At 35.3% G+C, this 20,582-nt stretch overlaps 3 protein-coding genes across 10 annotated transcripts; 1 reads left to right on the top strand and 2 right to left on the bottom strand.

Moving 5' to 3' along the window:
* Nucleotides 1–340: 340 nt before the first annotated feature.
* Nucleotides 341–889, bottom strand: LOC141684272 (uncharacterized). The gene has a single exon (XM_074489181.1). It carries the CDS (start codon nucleotides 887–889, stop codon nucleotides 341–343), a length of 549 nt encoding a protein of 182 aa, XP_074345282.1.
* A 2,942-nt stretch (nucleotides 890–3,831) lies between these two features.
* LOC141684263 (uncharacterized) lies at nucleotides 3,832–4,380 on the bottom strand. Its single transcript, XM_074489149.1, has one exon. The coding sequence runs from the start codon at nucleotides 4,378–4,380 to the stop codon at nucleotides 3,832–3,834; it is 549 nt and encodes a 182-aa protein (XP_074345250.1).
* A 1,668-nt stretch (nucleotides 4,381–6,048) lies between these two features.
* LOC141706727 (subtilisin-like protease SBT2.5) lies at nucleotides 6,049–19,710 on the top strand. Of its 8 annotated transcripts, none has more exons than XM_074509537.1 (13): nucleotides 6,049–6,066; nucleotides 6,272–6,344; nucleotides 6,768–6,824; nucleotides 7,072–7,251; nucleotides 7,590–7,734; nucleotides 7,987–8,381; nucleotides 8,533–8,628; nucleotides 8,721–8,793; nucleotides 10,462–10,747; nucleotides 11,535–11,860; nucleotides 12,370–12,637; nucleotides 18,040–18,321; nucleotides 19,066–19,710. In XM_074509537.1, the coding sequence occupies exons 4-13, from the start codon at nucleotides 7,076–7,078 to the stop codon at nucleotides 19,470–19,472; spliced, it is 2,454 nt and encodes an 817-aa protein (XP_074365638.1). In that variant the 5' UTR covers nucleotides 6,049–6,066; nucleotides 6,272–6,344; nucleotides 6,768–6,824; nucleotides 7,072–7,075; the 3' UTR covers nucleotides 19,473–19,710. The 8 variants fall into 8 exon arrangements, with proteins under 8 accessions (XP_074365638.1, XP_074365637.1, XP_074365643.1 ...); XM_074509536.1 differs by having other exon boundaries at nucleotides 6,058–6,076; XM_074509539.1 differs by having other exon boundaries at nucleotides 6,062–6,076; nucleotides 6,682–6,824.
* Nucleotides 19,711–20,582: the final 872 nt, after the last annotated feature.

The following is a 20,582-nucleotide window of genomic DNA, read 5'->3' as shown; positions in this document are numbered from 1 at the left end:
ATAAACCCGTAGTTGTGATTTGATATGCCATCCTATTTTTAATTTTTAACAACGGCCAGCTTAGAATGAAGTTAATTGTTGTCCTACCGTCACCATCAATGTCTACCGCCCACGATTGTTTTTTCTTTACGTGTAAGTTTATTATTGATAATAACTAATATATCAATTAAATTGTCTGTGATTTAATATGTAAAGCAAGTAAGCCCAAACTCACCTCCCCGCCTCTATACCTCTCTACTTATGGGCTTAGAATATTTATGTATTTGAGGAGAAAAAGCCCAATCTAGGATGCTACAACTCTTAGTTGTATGTTTTTTTTTTTTGAAAATTAAGGATTTCATTAAGAAGAAAAATCAGTTGATAATGTCTCCAACAACAAGCTTGGAGGAGACTCAAAAATATTGAAGCAATTAAGCGAAACAGGGACTCTAGCCATCAAATGAGCACCCATGTTTGCTTGCTTTTTAACATGACAAAGGGATAAATCTACCCTATGTTTTAGCTGTCGCCTACAGGAATCCAAACAATGCCCTAACTCCAAGTAATAACACGTCTCATTCTTCATAGCCTTGACCGCCAGTTCTGAGTCACTTTCAATGACCACACCTTGCAAACCCAACTCGTCCACCCATCTCAATGCTTCCTGAATACCCCGAGCCTCTGCTTCTAAGACTAACACCTCCCCTTGAATCTTCATACTCTTACCTCTCACAAAACCACCAACTTCATTTCTAATAAGCATGCCCACCGAGAATGAGTTTTCACCAACGAATAACGAAGCATCTACGTTTAACTTTAGCTGTCCCATCTCTGGAGGTTTCCGCCTTATGATTCTTACTGCCTTTGTCTTCTCTACAACCCTGGAATTTTGATATGTTTTCCTGCTCATGGCTGTTTGTCAGTCTACAATCTGATTCCTGCTAATATCCATCGCCGTTGCTGCCGTAATAACTTTGCCTTCCCAGACTTTTTGATTTCTAGCGAACCAGATTCCCCACAAAACCGTAGCAATCCTCTCTACTATCTATGGATTTTCATTGTTTATTCTATCCAGGAGCCAACTAAGCGCAAACTCAACACTTTCCATATTATAGACTAACCCCATTCTTTGCCAACACTCTGCAGCAAAATCACAATCAAAGAAGATATGTAAAATATGTTCTATGTCTCTCTCGCACATCGAACATATAATAGGAAGATCAACACCTCTGCTTCTAAGGAGCTTGCGAACTGGAACGTTATTCTGACAAAATCTCCATAAAAACCTTCTAACTTTATGGGGCAATCTGAGATTCCAAAGTTTATTCCACCCTTTCTCTTCAGGAACGTTGTTTGAACCCAAGGTACTATTAACCCAAAACTGATATCCTGACTTGACTGTGTAACCACCTGTAGTAGTACTGACCCAAGCAATACGATCTTTCCCACCTTCCTGAGGAATTCCTGTGAGCATCGACATGGTGAAAATCTTGCAAAACTTTATTCACGTCCCAGACTTTGCTATTAGAACGGAAGTAGCTACAGACATACTCATCCCTTGTGACATTCAAATGACTATCTTCGACACAAAAATCACTATTTCCCTTCAACCATGGATCTTTAAAGATTCTTATATCTTTTCCATCTCCTAAAATCCACCTAAACCCAGCTCGAAGTTTCTCTTTGGCCTCCCATAGCCCTGTCCAAATAAAACTAGATTCAGTTCCTTTACTTGCTTGAAGAATATGACCATCCGGAAAGTACCTGACCTTGTACAGTCTAGCCACCAGAGAAGAGAGATTGCGACTGAAATTCCAAATGTGCTTTCCCAAAAGAGCTATATTAAATCCGTACAGATTACGGAAACCCAGACCACCTTTATTCTTAGCCATAGCCATTTTATCCCATCCCAACCATCTGACACTTCTATTGTTACTCCCACTAGATTTCCACCAGTAACCATTAAGTAATCTTTCTATTTCAGTACACAGCGATTTCGAAATGAGGAAATGGGACATAGCATATGATGGTATAGATTGTGCCACGTTCTTAACCATTACCGTCTTGCCTGCTTTAGATAACAGTTTATTGTTCCAGTCTTGAATCTTATGGCCTACTCTATCTTTAAGGAAATTAAAGACAGACTTCTTTGATCTCCCAATGAGAGATGGGAGACCCAAGTACTTACTATCTTTCAATTCATTTTGCACTTCCAGAATGTTTTTGATCTCAAGCTGTTTATCCCGTCTTACATTAGCAGAGAAGAAAATACCTGATTTTTGATAATTTATCGCTTGCCCTGAATCGTTTCCATAATCATTCAGAAGAGTTTTGACCGTGTGTGCCTCATTCTCCGTTGCTTTAAAGAACAGGAAGCTGTCATCGGCAAATAAAAGGTGTGTAACCTTGGGAGCATTCACTGTTACTTGACAACCATTAATACTTCCTAGAGTAACAGCTTCTGAGATTTTTTGAGACATGCCTTCAACACAGAACATAAATAGGTAAGGAGATAGGGGATCTCCTTGCCTAAGTCCCCGACTAGGAATGATAGGCCCAACTCTACTCCCATTTAGTAGTACCATGTAACTCACTGTAGTAACACATAGCATCATCCAACGTATCCACTTTTCTGAAAAACCCATGTCTCTCATTCTTTTTCTGAGGTACGACCATTTCACTTTGTCATATGCTTTAGAGATATCCAGTTTTAAAGCTACTTCTCCCTCATGCCCTCTTTTTTTTTCTCTTCATAAAGTGCAATAACCCAAACGCTACCAACACATTGTCTGAGATATTTCTACCTGGGATAAATGCTGATTGATTCTCAGAGATTAGATTAGGCAGAATAAGTTTCAACCTGTTGGCCAGAACCTTGGCCAAAATCTTATAAAGAACATTGCACAAGGCAATCGGACGTAAATCAACCATTCTCTCCACATTATCCTTCTTTGGTATTAACACCAAAGTCGTATCATTCAAATTCGCCGGGAAAGAATATTCAGCTAACCATTCACTACAACATTTGAATATATCCCGACCTAATAACTCCCAGAAATGTTGAAAGAATGCAGGGCTAAATCCATCTGGCCCTGCAGACTTGTCTGGGTGCATTTGACCTACAGCTGTAGAGAATTCCTCAAATCTCAGGTCTGAAACCAGCTTTTCGTTCTGTTCATCTGAAATAAAACCATCTGTACTGACCCCCTCCCCTTCATTCTCTTCCACATCGACTGCAAATATACCCCTATAATAACTGACTGCCATATCACACATATCATAATGCTTACTAACCACTTCACCATCCTCGTTCACTAAATGTGAGATATGGTTTTGTTTTCTCCTTCTCGAAGCTACATCATGGAAGAACTTGGAATTTGTGTCTACTTCTGTCAGCCAGAATGCTTTCGCTCGCTGTTTCCAATACAGTTCCTCATGGTAAAGCAGCTCATCAAGTTTGTTCTTCTCTTCAAAGTATTGCTTGATACCCTGATCATCGTTCATGTCTTTCAAGCCACTGATAGTCTCCTTCAACTTCTTTACTTTATCACGAAATTTATGAAAGAAATTCCGGCCCCACTTAGCCATAAAGGAAGACACTGAAAGTAATTTCGGAAGCATGTGAATCGGAGGGAGAGTTTTCCAAAACTCTAAAACCTTCTTCTTGAAACTAGGCTCATTAAGCCAAGAATTTTCGAATTTAAAACGAAATTGTTTCCTTGTCCACGTTACCTGCATTGGCTCAAGAATAATAGGGTCGTGATCTGATTTGATCGTATGAGACACTGTTAAACTACATAACGGAAATTTCCTCCACCATTGCTCATTGACGAAAGCTCAGTCAAGTCTCTCTTAAACCCAGTCCTCTTTACCCTTGCTCTTCTCCCAAGTGTAATTACCACCAGTTAGAGGTATCTCAGAAAGGTTACAATCCTCTATTGCACTTCTAAACCCATCTAAAAGAGCTTGCGGATGTAAATGTCTGCCTTTCTTATCCTCTGCATAAAGCATGTCGTTAAAATCCCCGAAAATGCACCAGGGAATATTAACGTTATTCGAAAGAGATCTAAGAAAATCCCATGAAGCTTGTCTATGAGTTCTTTTCGGAAAGCCATAGAAACACGTTAGCTTCCAAGAAATACTAATATCATCCATAACGTGAACATTAATGTGGTTGCTTGACGAATCCATCACTTGGCAAGCAACCGATTTCTTCCACATTAAAGCAAGACCTCCACCTCTACCTACTCGATCTACTTCAAACGAATTTGCAAAACCAAATTTAACAGCTAAGTCTTTCATTACTTTAGAATCAACTAGAGTTTCAGACAAAAATACCAAGTCAGGGTTACGAGATTTTAATAAAACTCCAAACACACGAACTGCACGAGGGCTCCCCATACCCCTGCAGTTCCAGCTTAAAAGATAATACACTTAATGTTTTGCTTCGTTGCCCACTCGTTGTACCAAGATTATATTTAAACTAGCATGATTATCGTCATTTAAATTGTATAAATTTGACATATTTAATTTTTGAAATAGATAACTTGTAAAATTTGAAATTTTATATATTATAGCCTGATATATTTTCCAACTTGTCTCTGACGCGATGATCTAAAATTCAAATTTTCTTAAAATATCAGCCTCACTCTTTGACCGTGATTTTTTCGTATTAACAACTTCTTCAACATTAACCTATAGGCCTATCTAGGCCATTAGGCCACAACCTTTCAGAAACTGGCAGTGAATGGATCTTACCAACCATCGTCTCAGTAGATTGTTACTCTTATCAAACTCGAAATCACAGTCTACATTTGATAAAGATATACTATAAATTAAAAATAAGACAGGTCGAAGTATATATACAAAAGGGGATGAAATAATGACTTACCATATAAAAATAAGAGGGAAACAACAGGATGTCATTTAGAGAAATGGTCGGGGGATAAAAGACATATTGGCAAAGAGGCATATAATATCGGTAAATTGTACAATACGTGAGGAATACGGTAAAAAATGTCAAGACATAAAGAGAAAAATAAACAAAAAGGGGGTTACATGTCAATAATGATACCCGTGTTATTCCAGCGTTTCAAGAGATAATTGACATCCTCACAAAGTGTCTTCTTTTCGGCAAAAATATAGTCTTTTTTCCAATTTCGGTCACTGACCATGTGGTTGTTAAGAATTAAGGGGTCCTTAATATCCTTGTTTGTGAAACCAATCATACAGTTGCTGAATTTCTTGAGATCATATGAGTGCTTCACAATTTCAACATCAATTATTAATATATGTTTCTCTTGAATAGCATCGAGACACAAACAACTCAACACAAAGGGGAGAGAATCAATGAGCATTTACAAGGCAAAACAACTGACACACACATCACCAGTACACACACAAGAACAAGACATCAAATTTTGTATTAAGAATATAGACTGTAACTTGAATCACTTCGATATTTTCTTGTGATCAATATCAAATTATAGTGGATTCATGATTATTTCTCGTCACCAATCATTTGTGTCATCTATCTTTCCGCACTTATTAGTTAAATTATATCGTATGAATTGATCTTAATAATCCTTATTAATTAACCTACAAAATTTGAAAAAAACACAAATATTAGAGTGGATCATGAAAAAATAATGTGATATCTGGATAGCTATGCGATAAGTAATTGGTAGAGGGAATGGGATTGTAATTAGTGTGCATGAGCCCTGAGAATTAGGGGGGGGGGGATAGACAAAGCTCAAAAAGTAGGTCACATGCGGTGTTAAGTAAAAGTTGGGGGAGTTGAGGACAAAAAAAGACTTGGCTGGGTCCGACCCTCACATGACATGACTATCCAAGTATCAGTTTCTTCTCTTCTTCTCGCCACTCAGTTTAGTGTCTGCTGGATTGATTTATGTTTTTGTGTAACTTACAACTGTTTATAAACTTTGTGATCCAATCGAATTTGATATAATTTTAAAGCAGCAGCGAGTATACTAAAATACACAATTTTGCACAAAAATATTTACAGCCCCCAGCTGCTGTCGAAGGCCTTTCCTCTCTCCATCCGCTGGCGCCATAATTCATTGCATTGTATTTATATGTAATATTTTTATATTTAACTACTAACCATTGTACTGTGATATTCTACATCACTCTCTCTCTCTCCATTAACACTTATATCTCACTCAACACTCTCAACCTGCCTCTTTACTCCTTTGCTTTACAGGTGCAAAACTATAGTAGTATTCATTCATTCAAATATATATAATATAAACTGGATTTACATATAATGTAGGTGTGCTCAGGATTCATTTCACTCCTTGATTTCGTCCCCTTGGATTCCTTTCCTTGTTACTAGATCCATCAATGTGAGTAATCGATCATTATATTCCTCCGCCCCTCTTCTTCTATAGCTACACACACATACACACTTGTCCCAGGATTTTATATATTCCTTGCTTGCTTGCTTTATGTATGTGGTATGTGTTTCAATTACATTACTTTGGATACTTGTAATTAACTGAATTCTATCTCCTTAACTTGTTTTTTATTTAATTCTCTCTCTCTCTCTCTCTCCCCGAGTAAGAAGATTTCAGCTAAGATCAGATAAAACTATATTTGTAGATGCTAGCATGAACCCAACCCCCCTTTAAAGTTTCTGCACTCACCTCTCCTCCTCCCCTTTGATGTGAACTATATTTGTAGATGCTAGCATGAACCCAACCTCCCTTTGAAGTTTCTGCACTCACCTCTTCTCATCCCCTTTGATGTGTGGACTCACACATTTACAGATACATACAATTTCTATTTTTCTCTCTCCTCAGCTGCTGGATTTGTGCATTTTTAGGGTTAGCTCTCTCTCTCTCTCTCTCTCTCTCTCTCCCTCTCTCTCTCTCCCTCTCTCCCCCCCTCTCTCTCTCCCTCCCTCTCTCTCTCTCTCTCTCTCCTCCCTCCCCCCCTCTCTCTCTATTAGTGCCTAACTGTGGGATGGAGTAATTAAATCTGCAATTACTCTCTCAGTCTCTGTCAGTTATATTGTTTAGATGTTTTTTATCCTAAACTTGACTGATAAAGAAGCTTCATATAAATTTGCAGTTAAATGGGGGAGGCACAGATCACTTTGGTGGTTTATATGGTATCTGCTCTTCTAATTGTAGCAAAGGGAGAGATATACATAGTAACTGTGGAAGGAGAACCTGTAGTAAGTTATGCGGGCGGGGTTGAAGGTTTTGCAGCCACAGCTGTTGAATCAGATGAGGAGCTTGATGTGACTAGGTAAATAATGCTTCTTTTACTTGATTATTTTTTCTCGAATAAAGCTTAACTTCATATTTTGTGCCAAATTTACTCTTTATTAATTCTACACTTAAATACTCTGCACCATCTATCTGTCCTACCTACAGGTTACTTGGGTTCCTTTTCGATAATATGGTCACTATGTTGAATTCTATTATATAATTCAACACACTAATGAAGAAAAAGTTAACTGGATAAGTTAGACCCTTTTACCCTTTTAAAACTTAATCATGTGCTCCTCTACGACAAAATCAACTGCATGATTTAGAACTTTCTTGATCCCTCTTTTCCTATATACTTATTTTGTTTTCTTTCAGCGACTTAGTTACTTCCTACCGGCACCACCTTGAGCAGAAACATGATATGCTTCTTGGAACACTGTTTGACCACGGGACTTACCAAAAGCTCTACAGTTATCAACACCTGATTAATGGGTTTTCAGTGAATATTTCTCCTGAACAGGTGACACAGGCTGTACTTATTTCTTACTATTTCCTATTCCAAGAAAAGTGCCTCTTTGACTTGCACCTATAGGGATGTATAAGCATAACTAGACAAATAATTTTTTATATGTTGATTCTAATTTTTAATTAAAAATGAGTTATTAATCAGATACTTTAATTTTTTAAGTAGTGACTCTTATATAGGAAAGTAGTGAGTAATACCTGTTTACGACCGATAACCTAAGAAATCATTTTCCCTCTTGCATAGTAGGCAGAAGCCCTTAGACATGCCCCTGGTGTGAAGTCTGTTCACCAAGATTGGAAGGTCAGAAGACTAACCACACACACCCCTCAATTTTTGGGGCTTCCAACTGGAGTATGGCCTACTGGGGGTGGTTTTGATAAGGCGGGAGAGGACATTGTGATAGGATTTGTGGATTCCGGAATCTTCCAGCGCCATCCAAGTTTTGGAAGTCACAATACTGAGCCCTTCGGCCCTCTACCAAAGTACAGAGGAAAATGTGAAGTTGATCCAAATACAAAAAAGGAGTTCTGTAATGGGAAAATCATTGGAGCCCAACATTTTGCAAAAGCTGCAATAGCAGCTGGCGTATTCAATCCAACAGTTGATTTTGCTTCTCCATTGGACGGAGATGGACATGGAAGGTTAGTGATCGTATTCTTACATTACCTGAAGCAACCACAGAGAAAGTGCTTAGTATTTTTTAGTTTGTTTCAATGATGTGAGCCTATTGCAAATCAAATTTGTCTTTGCCCCTCTTCTCTGTTTTCTAATACGTGAATTTATGCATAAAAGTCACACTGCTGCTATTGCTGCCGGAAATAACGGGATTCCAGTAAGATTGCATGGCTATGAAGTTGGCAAAGCAAGTGGGATGGCTCCTCGTGCCAGGTTAGTTTTGAACGCCTTTACCCTATTGACATGTGTTATCTTTTTGATTGTTGAGCATCACAACACTGAATAATTTCTTTGTCTCTATGCAGGATTGCTGTGTACAAGGCACTTTACCGGCTTTTTGGAGGGTTTGTTTCAGATGTAGTAGCTGCCATTGACCAGGTATGCCAATATGCTACCCTGATGGTCGAAATATGTGTGACGCTTGACTTTGAATTCACTTGCTGGTTTATCCTTTAAATATGACATCACTTTCTTGAGTCATTACGTGTGAAGCCAACTTTGCTCACTTCATAAGTTGTTTCTATAAATATAACATTTATTAAATCCGTCCTTTCTTCATCGTATCATCATAACCACTCAACTACAATTTTCACTCTGTCTGTTCCTTATCAGTCCCTACATTCATTAAAGTTGGTAGATGTTCTAGGGAAAATATCAACCTGCTATGATATTCCAGTTCATCTCTCTGTAGCTGGTTACATTTAATCACCCTAATGGTTAAGTTGGTAATTCGTTCATCATATATTCCCATCCATGTATGTATCTTTAGAATGAGAATATATAATTTACTTTTATGCTATTCTACTGTTAAAATATAAAACTACATATTTTCATTCTGCTTAATATTTGGACTTGAGAATGAGATCTAGTTGCCACGAATTATCTATGCTAATATGTTGTAATAATTTTGATAGATGAGACTTTTTAACAAATTTTGGTTCCAGTTAGCATGAAAACAGGTTAATTGTATATTGAAAAAATGTGTTTCCACATGTGGCATATATATAAGCAAATCAATTGCACAAGAGAACTGTATTGAATTTCACATTTGCATGGTTTGGAATATTTGTAAATGAATCATAAGAAAGGAAAGGAATGTATGTGACCGCTTCAGGATTCGAACCAATGGTTTCTCAGGGGAATACCACGAGGCTATCCTCTAATCTTTCAGATGAAGCATAAAAGAGTGAAATGGAGGAAAATATTTGTGCTTCAGGATGTATACATTTAGGAAACAAGTGCTTCCTACTATGTTTCACAGTACAACTCTAGTTCCATTTAGGGATTGTATTGGGCATTATAACTAGCGGGGGAAACATATGGGGAGTCGAACTCGATGAGCACTTATCAGATTATGTCAAATGCCTTGTCTATTAAGCTACAAACGATTTTTAGTAGCAGTTTAAGGTTGAATATACATATTTTTACTGAGAATACACCAAAAAAACACTCCTGGTTGGATTCGAACTCACACCCGGGAGTTGAAACCCATACACCCTAAGGCCTAATCTTGAAGGCAAAGACTAATGTTTGTCCATAAACTATTAAAAATGTATACAGTATATAACATTCCGCTGGGGCAAATTCCCAAATTTCTCCCCACTATAGATATGCCCCTGGTTCTGTTAAGGAACTTTTTTAAGCTTGCACCTGATACCTGCACAATTGCAGTTTTTCCACCCTTTCCTGATACATGGGCATGATAGTTAAATATTTTAGTTACTTAAGGTCCAAGATTGATCGAGTTGCTTTGAGAGTGTCAAAATAGGGTCTTGTAATATGATTGAATTTCGTGGGTATCATAATATCCTGTAGTTTTTGACATCAGAGATTACATGCACTATTCTACTAGGTTCCTTCTCAATCTGATTACCTCATTAATCAAGGCAATGGAAAAAGAAGAACAATTAGACTTTTCCTTCCGTTGCTTGTTAGTGATTTGGAAGTATGCCACATATATGTGTATTGATAATGTCTATTATATACCTTGTGGTATTAAACCTATTATAGTGATTAATACTATACTTACTTCAAACCTTTTGATAGGCTGTCCATGATGGTGTTGACATACTCAATCTCTCTGTGGGCCCAAATGGTCCTCCAGCTACCACAAAGACCACCTTCTTAAACCCTTTTGATGCTGTACTTCTTTCAGCTGTGAAGGCTGGAGTTTTTGTTGCTCAGGCAGCTGGGAATGGAGGCCCTTTTTCCAAAACAGTGTTGTCTTATAGTCCATGGATAACATCTGTAGCTGCTGCAGTAGATGATCGTAGGTATAAAAATCATCTGACGCTGGGAAACAAGAAGATGATTCCTGGAATATGCTTGTCACGTAAGTGTAATATAAATTTATTGTATCTACACCTCATCTAATTCGGTAAAGCACGCATGTTTAGCTGTTCACATGACTATAATATCTTTACAAGGATGTCCTGTATTTCATATTAAAATAGTCAGTACCTGACCTTTTAGCTCTGGATTATTAATTTTACTGCGAGAGCTATTACAATTATTTAAGGAATGTACTTGTTGTAAGCTTCATTGCCTTCGGAACTCTTATTTGTAAGCTCCATTTTCCTCTGAACGCTTAGTTACACGTCTACTTAAATACACGCTTTTAGTTTCTTGTCCACGATCAAACATCGTTGTTGAACTGACCCAAGTTTGGACCTAACCAACACCTAAAACAAGTACAAGCTTACCCTTTGATTCCAAGTCCAACTAAGAACTTAAATCAAATTATATGGCTACAAGTCATGTATGACTAAGCATTATAAATGTTTAGAATAAGGTCCAATTTGCCATCTGGTTTTATGCGTGTTAATTATCTTAACAATTAGCGTGCTTCTCTTCAACTAAGCGCTGCTTGCTTTGTGTGCAAGCTCTGGCGGGTCCCTTGCGCCTCATTGCACCTTTTATCTTTATCAACAACGGTGATAAGGTTGTGTTAGTTTTTAGAGTTCTGTAACCAGTTTCCGGGAAGTAACTTGTATTTACTTCTTATCTGCTCCATGCACTTCTTCATTTTTCATTCTTTACCGGATTTTGTTGTGCATGTTTTTTTCGAACTATCTGGCCTATTCTGCTGAACATGTCTCATGAGTTATGACGTTGTGCAGCTGCTACTCATGCTGGTAGAACATTCACCTTGGTTGCAGCTAATGATGTCCTCTTGGATTCTTCAGTAGTCAAGTATAGCCCTTCAGATTGTCAGAAGCCGGAGGTGTTAAACAAGAACATGGTGGAGGGAAATATTCTTCTCTGCGGTTATTCCTTCAATTTTGTTGTTGGTACCGCGTCAATTAAGAAGGTCTCGGAAACGGCCAAGAGTCTCGGTGCAATTGGATTTGTTCTTGCTGTAGAAAATGCTTCCCCAGGAACAAAGTATGAACCAGTTCCTGTTGGTCTTCCAGGGATACTCATCACAGATGTTAGCAAGTCAATGGTATATATCGCGATCCCTTTTCTCCCTTGGTTACATGATAACTGAAAGCTGAAATCTGTCAAGGATAAAGCCTAGAGCCAAAGTTTCAAGATTGACTCATCTTGTTGGGTCATTTGGTTCAATTATTGTTGTATCTGTCTGCCGCAACCTATTTTTATTTGATTGAAATTGATAGTTTATGGATTTTAAGATTCTCATTACAATTTTATGAGGGTATATCATGTGGTTAGAGACAGGATAGGCGATATAGCAATTAGGATAAATTTAATGGCAATATTTTACTTTCGTGGTAAATCTGGAATTTTTGTTAAATAATAAGTTTTCAAGTTGCAAAATGCCTGCCTGATAATTGTCACAACAATGTAATTTGGATTTTTCTAAGAATGGTAACTTGATCCATTTCTATTCATCTGATCTTCTGTAATTCACAAGTTTCCTAACCTCTATACATAAGTTTCTCTAAGCTTTGGAATCTTTATTTCTAAACTTGGTTGCTTTGGAATTGTTAGGAGCTTATAGAATACTATAATATCTCTACTGCAAGAGATTGGACCGGACGAGTGAGGAGTTTTAAAGCAGTAGGAAGCATAGGAGACGGCTTGAGGCCCATACTCCACAAATCAGCACCACAAGTAGCACTATTCTCAGGTCGAGGACCCAATATAAAAGATTATAGCTTTCAAGAAGCAGATCTTCTCAAGCCGGATATTCTAGCTCCGGGTTCTTTAATTTGGGCTGCTTGGTCACCAAATGGGACAGACGAAGCCAATTATATTGGTAAGTAATTGATCTTACTATTATTGTCAATTCATAGTCCAATTAAATTTTAAATTTTAATGTTTTTGAGATGTCTTTAATCGTGTGTTGGCATTAAATGTCACTTTGGGGTTAAAAATGGTCCAAAATGTCACTTATGAAAATTATGGCCCAAAATGTCAAGACGCTACATCAGGTAGCGTTTGGAAAATAACCCAAAACGCTACACGATGTAGAGTTTTGTATTTTATCTTTAAAAAAATCAATGACACACGCTACATCATGTAACGTTGTGTGCTCATTCTTTTTTTTTTAAATTAATGTGCAAAACACTACATGATGTAGTGTTTTGGTACCAACACTACATCATTTACATCATGTAGTGTATTTGGCCCCAAAATACTACTTCAATCTTGCGTTTTACACATGATTTTTTTTAAAAAAATATTTTTAAACCCAAGTAAAAAATTGTTAAAACCTAAATTAATAATAAATATTTTAAATTATTTCTAAAACCCAAAAGGGGATTGGTGAACCCTAAAATGTTAAAAATTATTAAATTAAGTTACACCCATAATTTTAAATTCGTTTAATTTAAAGTTTACATCTTTGTTTTCTAAGGTTTAAGGATTAAATTAGGGTTTAGGCTCTAGGGGCCCTAAACTTTAAACCCTATATCGGTGTAACTTTTATTAATTTCTTTTTCTTTTTAATATTTCTAAAAGTCAAAAGCAGATTGGTGAATCCTAAAATGTTAAAAATTGTTAAATTAGATGTGTCTTTTGTTCATTTTTTTAATAATTTAAATCCCAAATACAGATTATTGAACTTAAAAAAATTAAAAATTATTAAATTAGGGTACATCATTAAATTTAAAAATATTAATTTTAAAAATGATTGTTGAAAACAAAACATTAAGTGGACCAATGCACCTATGTTTGTCAAAATAGTGATATTAGGGGCCTTTTCTCTCTTTAATCGTACTCTATCCCACTGAACTTTTTAATATGGAAGTTTAAATACTCATGAACAATAACTATATTGAGGAGGAGAAAGAGGTGTTTAGGTGTGTGTTGTGCACTAATGCACCTACGTTTTACTTATAAGAAAACCCTAATAAGGAGGATAATAATAATAATAATATAACTCGTACAAAGGCTGGTTCGTAAATATTTAAAAGTTTGATTTTTATCATATAATATAATATTGTTAAATCCAATTTTCGAAAATTAAGGGTAGAGTTAGAATATTCAACTTAGTAGAAAAGATCTTTCATGTGGCTTCAATATCATGATTTGGACTTGTAAGTTTAACAATGTAATGAAAGAATTAAAATTTAATCTCCAAATTATTTATTTTTATTACTTGGCTTAAAATTATGCACAAATCCTAAGTTCTGTCTTTAATACTGTAGCATAGTATAGTATATATAACTAGACAGATAGCTAGTTTAATCTTGGATATAAATTAACATGTATAGAATTGTTTTTAAAATAATAGGAGGACTGAAAGTAAATCTTAGAAAGAATATAATATAAATATGATAACCTATATGGGTTTAAAAATTATGTTGTAATAGGACAAAAAACAAATCTTAATAATAATTAACATATAAGAATAATATAATATAATAAACTTTTAAATATGTCTATTTTTCATGAAATTAAGTGTAAATATATAAACTGAGAAACATTCTTAAATAAGTATATTCATATAAATACTGAAAAACAGTATAAGGATTGAAAATGAATTTAAATAGATATTATAATATATAAATATGAGCTATAATAGCTATAGTTGACTTGTATAGGTTCAACAATTAAAGTATGACAGGATAAAATAATTCTTAAAAAAAATCAACAAACAGTAAAACCTCTATACATTAATAATATCATTGGGACCGACAAAAAATATTATTATAGAGAGTTTATTTTATTAGTAGAGGTTGACATGTAAATTTCAAAATATTAATTAAAAAATATTATTATATATCTTGAATACATGTACTTAAAAAATATTTCATAACTTTTTAAGACAAATTATGTAACCTAATATCAAATACGTGAAATTTTTAAAACAAATTGACAAGAAGGTGGCGACTGCTAATCAAAACGATATAACATTTGAAAAAGATTTTAAGTCACTTTTCATGTTTATTTATGTAGGAAGATCGTATATTATTTAATATATATGTATCGCACACATATGTATATATGTATATATATACACACATACATACATCTATGTATATATAATTTAAGCATTTTTATTCTTATATAGAGCAAAGTTAATAAAGGATGTACTTTAAAAAGTATAGAATATTATAATGTAGAGGTTATTTTTAATTATAACTAGCCCAACTTGGACCGTAATTTTTTATTACAATAAGGAGGTTATTACTATATAGAGATTCGTATGCAGAGGTTAATATTATAATATTGTATATAGAAAAATTAAATATGTATTAACATGTATAGAATTAACATTTATATTAGGATTGAAAATAATTCCTAAATATGAAACTAAACCAAAAACCAGTGAACAACTATAAACCAAATGTAACATGTCCTCGGATAGACCTAACACAATTGTGACTTTAACTAGTAATAAAATAACATAATAATTATAAACTCAAAAAACGAACAATAAGTTAAGCTGTAGAGGGATGCCAAACATGTCCAACACACCGTAAATAATAATTTTTTATTTTGTCAACTATGCATGTCATATTTGACAATTGACACCTTCTAAGTCCTACAATTAGCTTTATATATAAAGTGCTAGACGGTTCACATATAAATACAGAAAAAGTAGATATAAATATAAGATAATAGGTTTGAGTAAAATATACTTCTAGTACAAGAATTTTGTTTTCTCATTTAGAGGCTCGAAGCATCCTTTGAGGTTTGAGCACCCTTATTACTTCAATCGGGAGGATAGATTTTGGTATCCCTCTTGCTATCAGGTAAGGATGTTATTATGCATTATTTGTATAGTATAGTAAAGAAAACTGTGTGGAGGTTGAAAGAGGCATAAGATTAACAATTCTTCATTTTGTATATAAGAATTAATATGTATTTGGTGTACTATGTATTACTTTACACTTTAAAACTCATATCTTTTTTAATCAAACATATGTTTAAACCCCAGGGCCATGTTTGTAATAATCCGGGGATAATTAATCCCATCAAAATTAGTCCTATGGATTAAATAATCTCATCATAAGTTTGTTTGGAAGGATGAAGTCCAGGATTGGAATATAATCTCTTAAAATTTTATCATATGTTTGTTTTTAGGGATATTACTTGGGATTGGAATATAGTCCTTTAAATTTTCCAATCCTATGTTTGTTTCACATGGGATAACGAGGGGATTATAATCCTTTAAAAAATGACTTGTAGGAGGGGATAAAATAATAACTTCTCCCACCAAGCATTAGAGGGGATTATAGTCTTATCCTTTGTTCCGACAAAACAAACATGGGATAGGATAAATTTGAAGGATTATAATCCTTGAATAACTCTTCACTATTTTTTTACAAAACAAACATGGGATTGGAAAATTTAAAAGATTATAAACCTATCCCCTACTTAATACCATTAAACAAACATAGCCCTGGTGTTAAATATATATTACATAGGGTCTTTTTTATGTTTATAATATAAAATATATAATGTACCATCTAGGATCCATGTAAAAGGCCGTATTCTTTTTCAAAACCAAATTTCATTTGCTCCGCACATTTTAATTCCTAGATAGTATTTAAATATATATAAATATCTTTAAATTTACATCTTTTTGGAATCTAATTTTAGATGATCCTACTTTTAGAAGTTGAATCATTTAATAACCCAATCATCTTGACTCGTTCATGAGCCAAGTGTAGCGACTTCCATTTATGCTTTGGTAGTTTATATACAGTAGACATGCCTGTGATTGGTATTTATACACTTGATAAATTGTATGTAAGGTATGACCCACACATGAATTTCCCGAAGAAGTAACAACGGTCCACAATATATTTATAATTTTTTATATTTAGAATATTCGGTGAATTCTACTTGCATTTTTGGTGCTTCCCATGTCGATATTAGTGAATGTCGAGGTCAGGGTCGGGTAGTAGCAACTAGTAAGTGCAATTACGGCGACCGGGCATGATCCAAAATTTTAGGTCCCCGAATTGTAAGTTTTTTTTTGATATAAATTTATTTTAATATAATAAACGATTAAAATTTAAAATAAAAATTACATGAAATAGTTGTTAATTGTTCTTTACAAGTCTTATTTATTTTTATGATTTTTGATATTATTTTATGCAATTAATATTCCTAATTATTAATTCTCAAAAGTAATTAAGTCTTTTTGTTTGAACTCTAAAATTCAAGCTTTCTATTGAAGTTTTATTCCTTCTTAGTTAAATGTGACTTAAAAAATAGTTTAAATTCAAAATTTGTTTAAAATGTACGTATTACCATAGTTTATCTTTCATGTTATCCTATATTTTATTATTATATTACTATGACGGGCAAAACCAGGAATATAGTTTAGGGGGACCAAATTATGTTCGGGGGGACCAAACTAAATTATTTTCTATTTTTTCAAAATTTCACACCAAAATTTCTGTGAAATTTGACAGTTGGCAGGTACTGGGGCTCACATCCCCCCCCCCCCCCCCGAGTTCCTCCCCTCCCTAGTTCCTCCCTTGACAATTGAATTATAATAATATAATTTATTATATAACGTGGGCCTATTATTAAATTTTGCTTAAGACTGCAAATTCTTTATAGTTAAACATGCTTTTTAATACATATAGATAAATTACACCAAGTATAAAGTATTAAAATATTCACACATCATTGCAAAATATAATGTGCTGTTATATTCCTTCATAGGAAAGCATCGAAAACAATGTTTTTGGGTGTTTTTATACAGAATTGTAGGCGAAGAATACATCATTGTTCTCTACTATGTTCGATGTTGAAGTTTCTTACCCTTTTTCATTGTTAATTTCAAATTACCATTTTACATCCCTTAACAATATTAAAATCGGACAACATTTCGGGAAAGTAGAAACAATGAATTGGAAACTAATCTATAGATGTTTCTTGTGGTCCAAATAACTAAATTTTAATTGATTAACATAACAATAAGATATCCTCAATAAGTTGCTGGTTTTCTGTAGCATGCACAAAATAGTAACATTATATGTTTATGCAGAACAAAATACTAAATGTCTCCTTAATTGAATCACCCTACCTTGGCTGCAAATTAAAATATTGAAAGTACCAATGTCTTCTTGGTTGAAAAAAAACCCGCCACAGTTATATGGCAATGCCATCATGATACAAGGAAGTATATCGATCAATTATTGAACTGATGCAGGTTATATGAGCGAACTTATAGAACTGTGTTTACTGGAGCAGGTGCAGGATTTGCAATGATATCTGGGACTAGTATGGCTGCACCACATATAGCAGGGATTGCAGCTCTCGTAAAGCAGAAGCACTTTCACTGGAGTCCAGCCGCAATCAAATCAGCCTTGATGACAACATCAACTACACTTGACCGGGCGATGAGGCCTCTTCAAGCCCAGCAATATTCTGGATCTGAAACCGTGTCACTAGTCCCAGCTACACCTTTTGATTATGGAAGTGGCCATGTAAATCCGAGAGCTGCTTTAGATCCCGGGCTCATATTTGATGCTGGTAATTTTCCTTTCTTAATTATCTCTTAACTCATTAATGAGGGTCCCAATTAAGATGCTGACATTCTTTCTTGGCAAGAGCCACACCTATTTACATTGCGTACAGTGCATATGCTCTAAGAAAGTGTGTATGAGCATAAGAAACAAAGCCCGATCTGGTTTACTGGTCTCTCAGAGTAATTTGGTTAGAGCAAAATTTGCCATAGCAGTTTGTTTTTTCCAACTATTTTAAGCTGCATAAGTGTAAAAAAGACGATTGACCGTAACTTTACAACTCCATCAGCAACCAATGAACTACCAGTACTAATGTTATAAAATCAATTTCTTTATATGCACATTCCCGAGGTAAAGAGGGACACAAGTACCGATTTTAAGTATACCGGGCCAATTTAGCTGGAAATAAAGCCTATCCCAGACAAAATTTGATCTTTGAAACCTGAATCATGCAAGATCGTGAAATCTGCTTTCAGGTTCTATTCAATACCATTTATATGACTGAAGCTTGCCGAAGGCAGCCACCCTTGGGATAACTTGGGAACCTGTGGAGAATCCTAAGCTAGGCTTGTATTTAACAAATCTAGAGACAAGCCAATCAAAGAGCTCCTTGTAGAAGTTCCAGTAGACATAGTAGGACTGTGATGATTGAGTTTTCAATACTGATATTTTTTTGCTCGATCATTTGAGGACTGTGACTTTCAAGTTTTTTTAAATTGTCAGAGCTGGCTAATTCCAATCTGTTTTGTAGGTTACCAAGATTATCTGGGGTTCTTGTGCACTACGCCTGGAATTGATTCCCATGAGATACGAAACTACACAAACTCGGCATGCAACTACACGCTTGGGCATCCGTCTAACCTAAACTCTCCCTCTATCGCGATTTCTCATCTCGTGAAAACTCGTACAGTCACACGTACGGTCACAAATGTTGCGGAGAAAGAAACCTATGTGATAACCGCTAGAATGGCACCGGCAATTGCTATTCATACTAACCCCTCTGCTATGACTCTTAGGCCTGGTGCATCTGGGAAATTTTCTGTCACTCTCACAGTTAGATCGGTCACAGGTGCCTACAGCTTTGGAGAGGTGGTGTTAAAAGGAAGCAGGGGGCATATGGTCAGGATCCCTGTAGTAGCCATGGGTTATAACAGGTAATTTTGAGGTGGTTGTCTCACTTGTGCTTGTGATATTCTTTGTAATATGTGGCAATAAGGTATGTTACTGTAGATGTATTTATGGAAACGATAATAAATATATGCGAATATGTAAAAAGTCCTAGTTATGAGGGAAGAACTTGTAGCTTAATCCTGTAAGTTCTGTTCTATGGTGTATTCCATTGTATAATTCCTCGTTACACAATTTTTAAAAGTAGTAGCCTCTTGGTTCCATTCTAGCCTCTGAATTGGTGGTTTTTATTTTGTTAACAGCGGCTATTGTATTTTAATTTAAAACTTGTTATACCTTGCAAACATATGAAATAGTGCATCATAAAGAAAAGCTGGGATAAATTCTAAAAGCACTCCAAACCTATATACATCGTACTTGTCAATATTCGTTTTCTTCGCAATTCTTTTACTGCGCTTCATCATTTATTTTTTCCAATATTTCCAAATCCTTAGACACCTAAAATTTGCATTTTTTGAGTTGAGTTTATGCCGAGTTTTTGGAAATCAATATAGTCTAGTGATGATGGATACTACAATATAAATCTGGAAATCAATGTAAGAAATCCCATACACGGGTTGCTTACACACAGAAATTAAATACATTCTATATAGCAAGGACTGCAAACATACGATCCATTAATACAGATTTAATGTAATGATGCTACCACATATGAAACTAACGGTGAGTATCTTGGTGTGAGGAGTCTGATTCAGTACTTCTTAAAGTGAATGATCTTTCTACAATAGATTCCAATATGGGTTTCCAACTGCGAGGCCATTGCTCACATACCTGCTGTTGCTGTTGCTTCGTAATCAAATCATCACAGCTAGCCTGATCATAGTTATTAAACATGTGCTCAGACGGTCTGCTGTTGATCTTTGGTGGCACGTACCTGTCCGCGTAACGATTTGGTTTCAATTTGCCCTGCTGCTGCTGCTGCGGCTGCTGCCCTGCTCCAGCCACAACATTATCAGTACTAGTACTAATATTATCTGCGGTGCGATTTGGAGGCTTGGCCGGCTTTTGGGCAGCGCTAGTGAGGCGTTTGTAGATAGTAGCCAAGTCCATGGGCGACATCTCGGCCTGGAAAATAGAGTG

Source organism: Apium graveolens, chromosome 2 (assembly GCF_009905375.1).
Source record: "Apium graveolens cultivar Ventura chromosome 2, ASM990537v1, whole genome shotgun sequence".
NCBI lineage: Eukaryota > Viridiplantae > Streptophyta > Magnoliopsida > Apiales > Apiaceae > Apium > Apium graveolens.
Note: the sequence above shows the minus strand (reverse complement) of the source record. Positions and strands in the feature narration are given on the sequence as shown.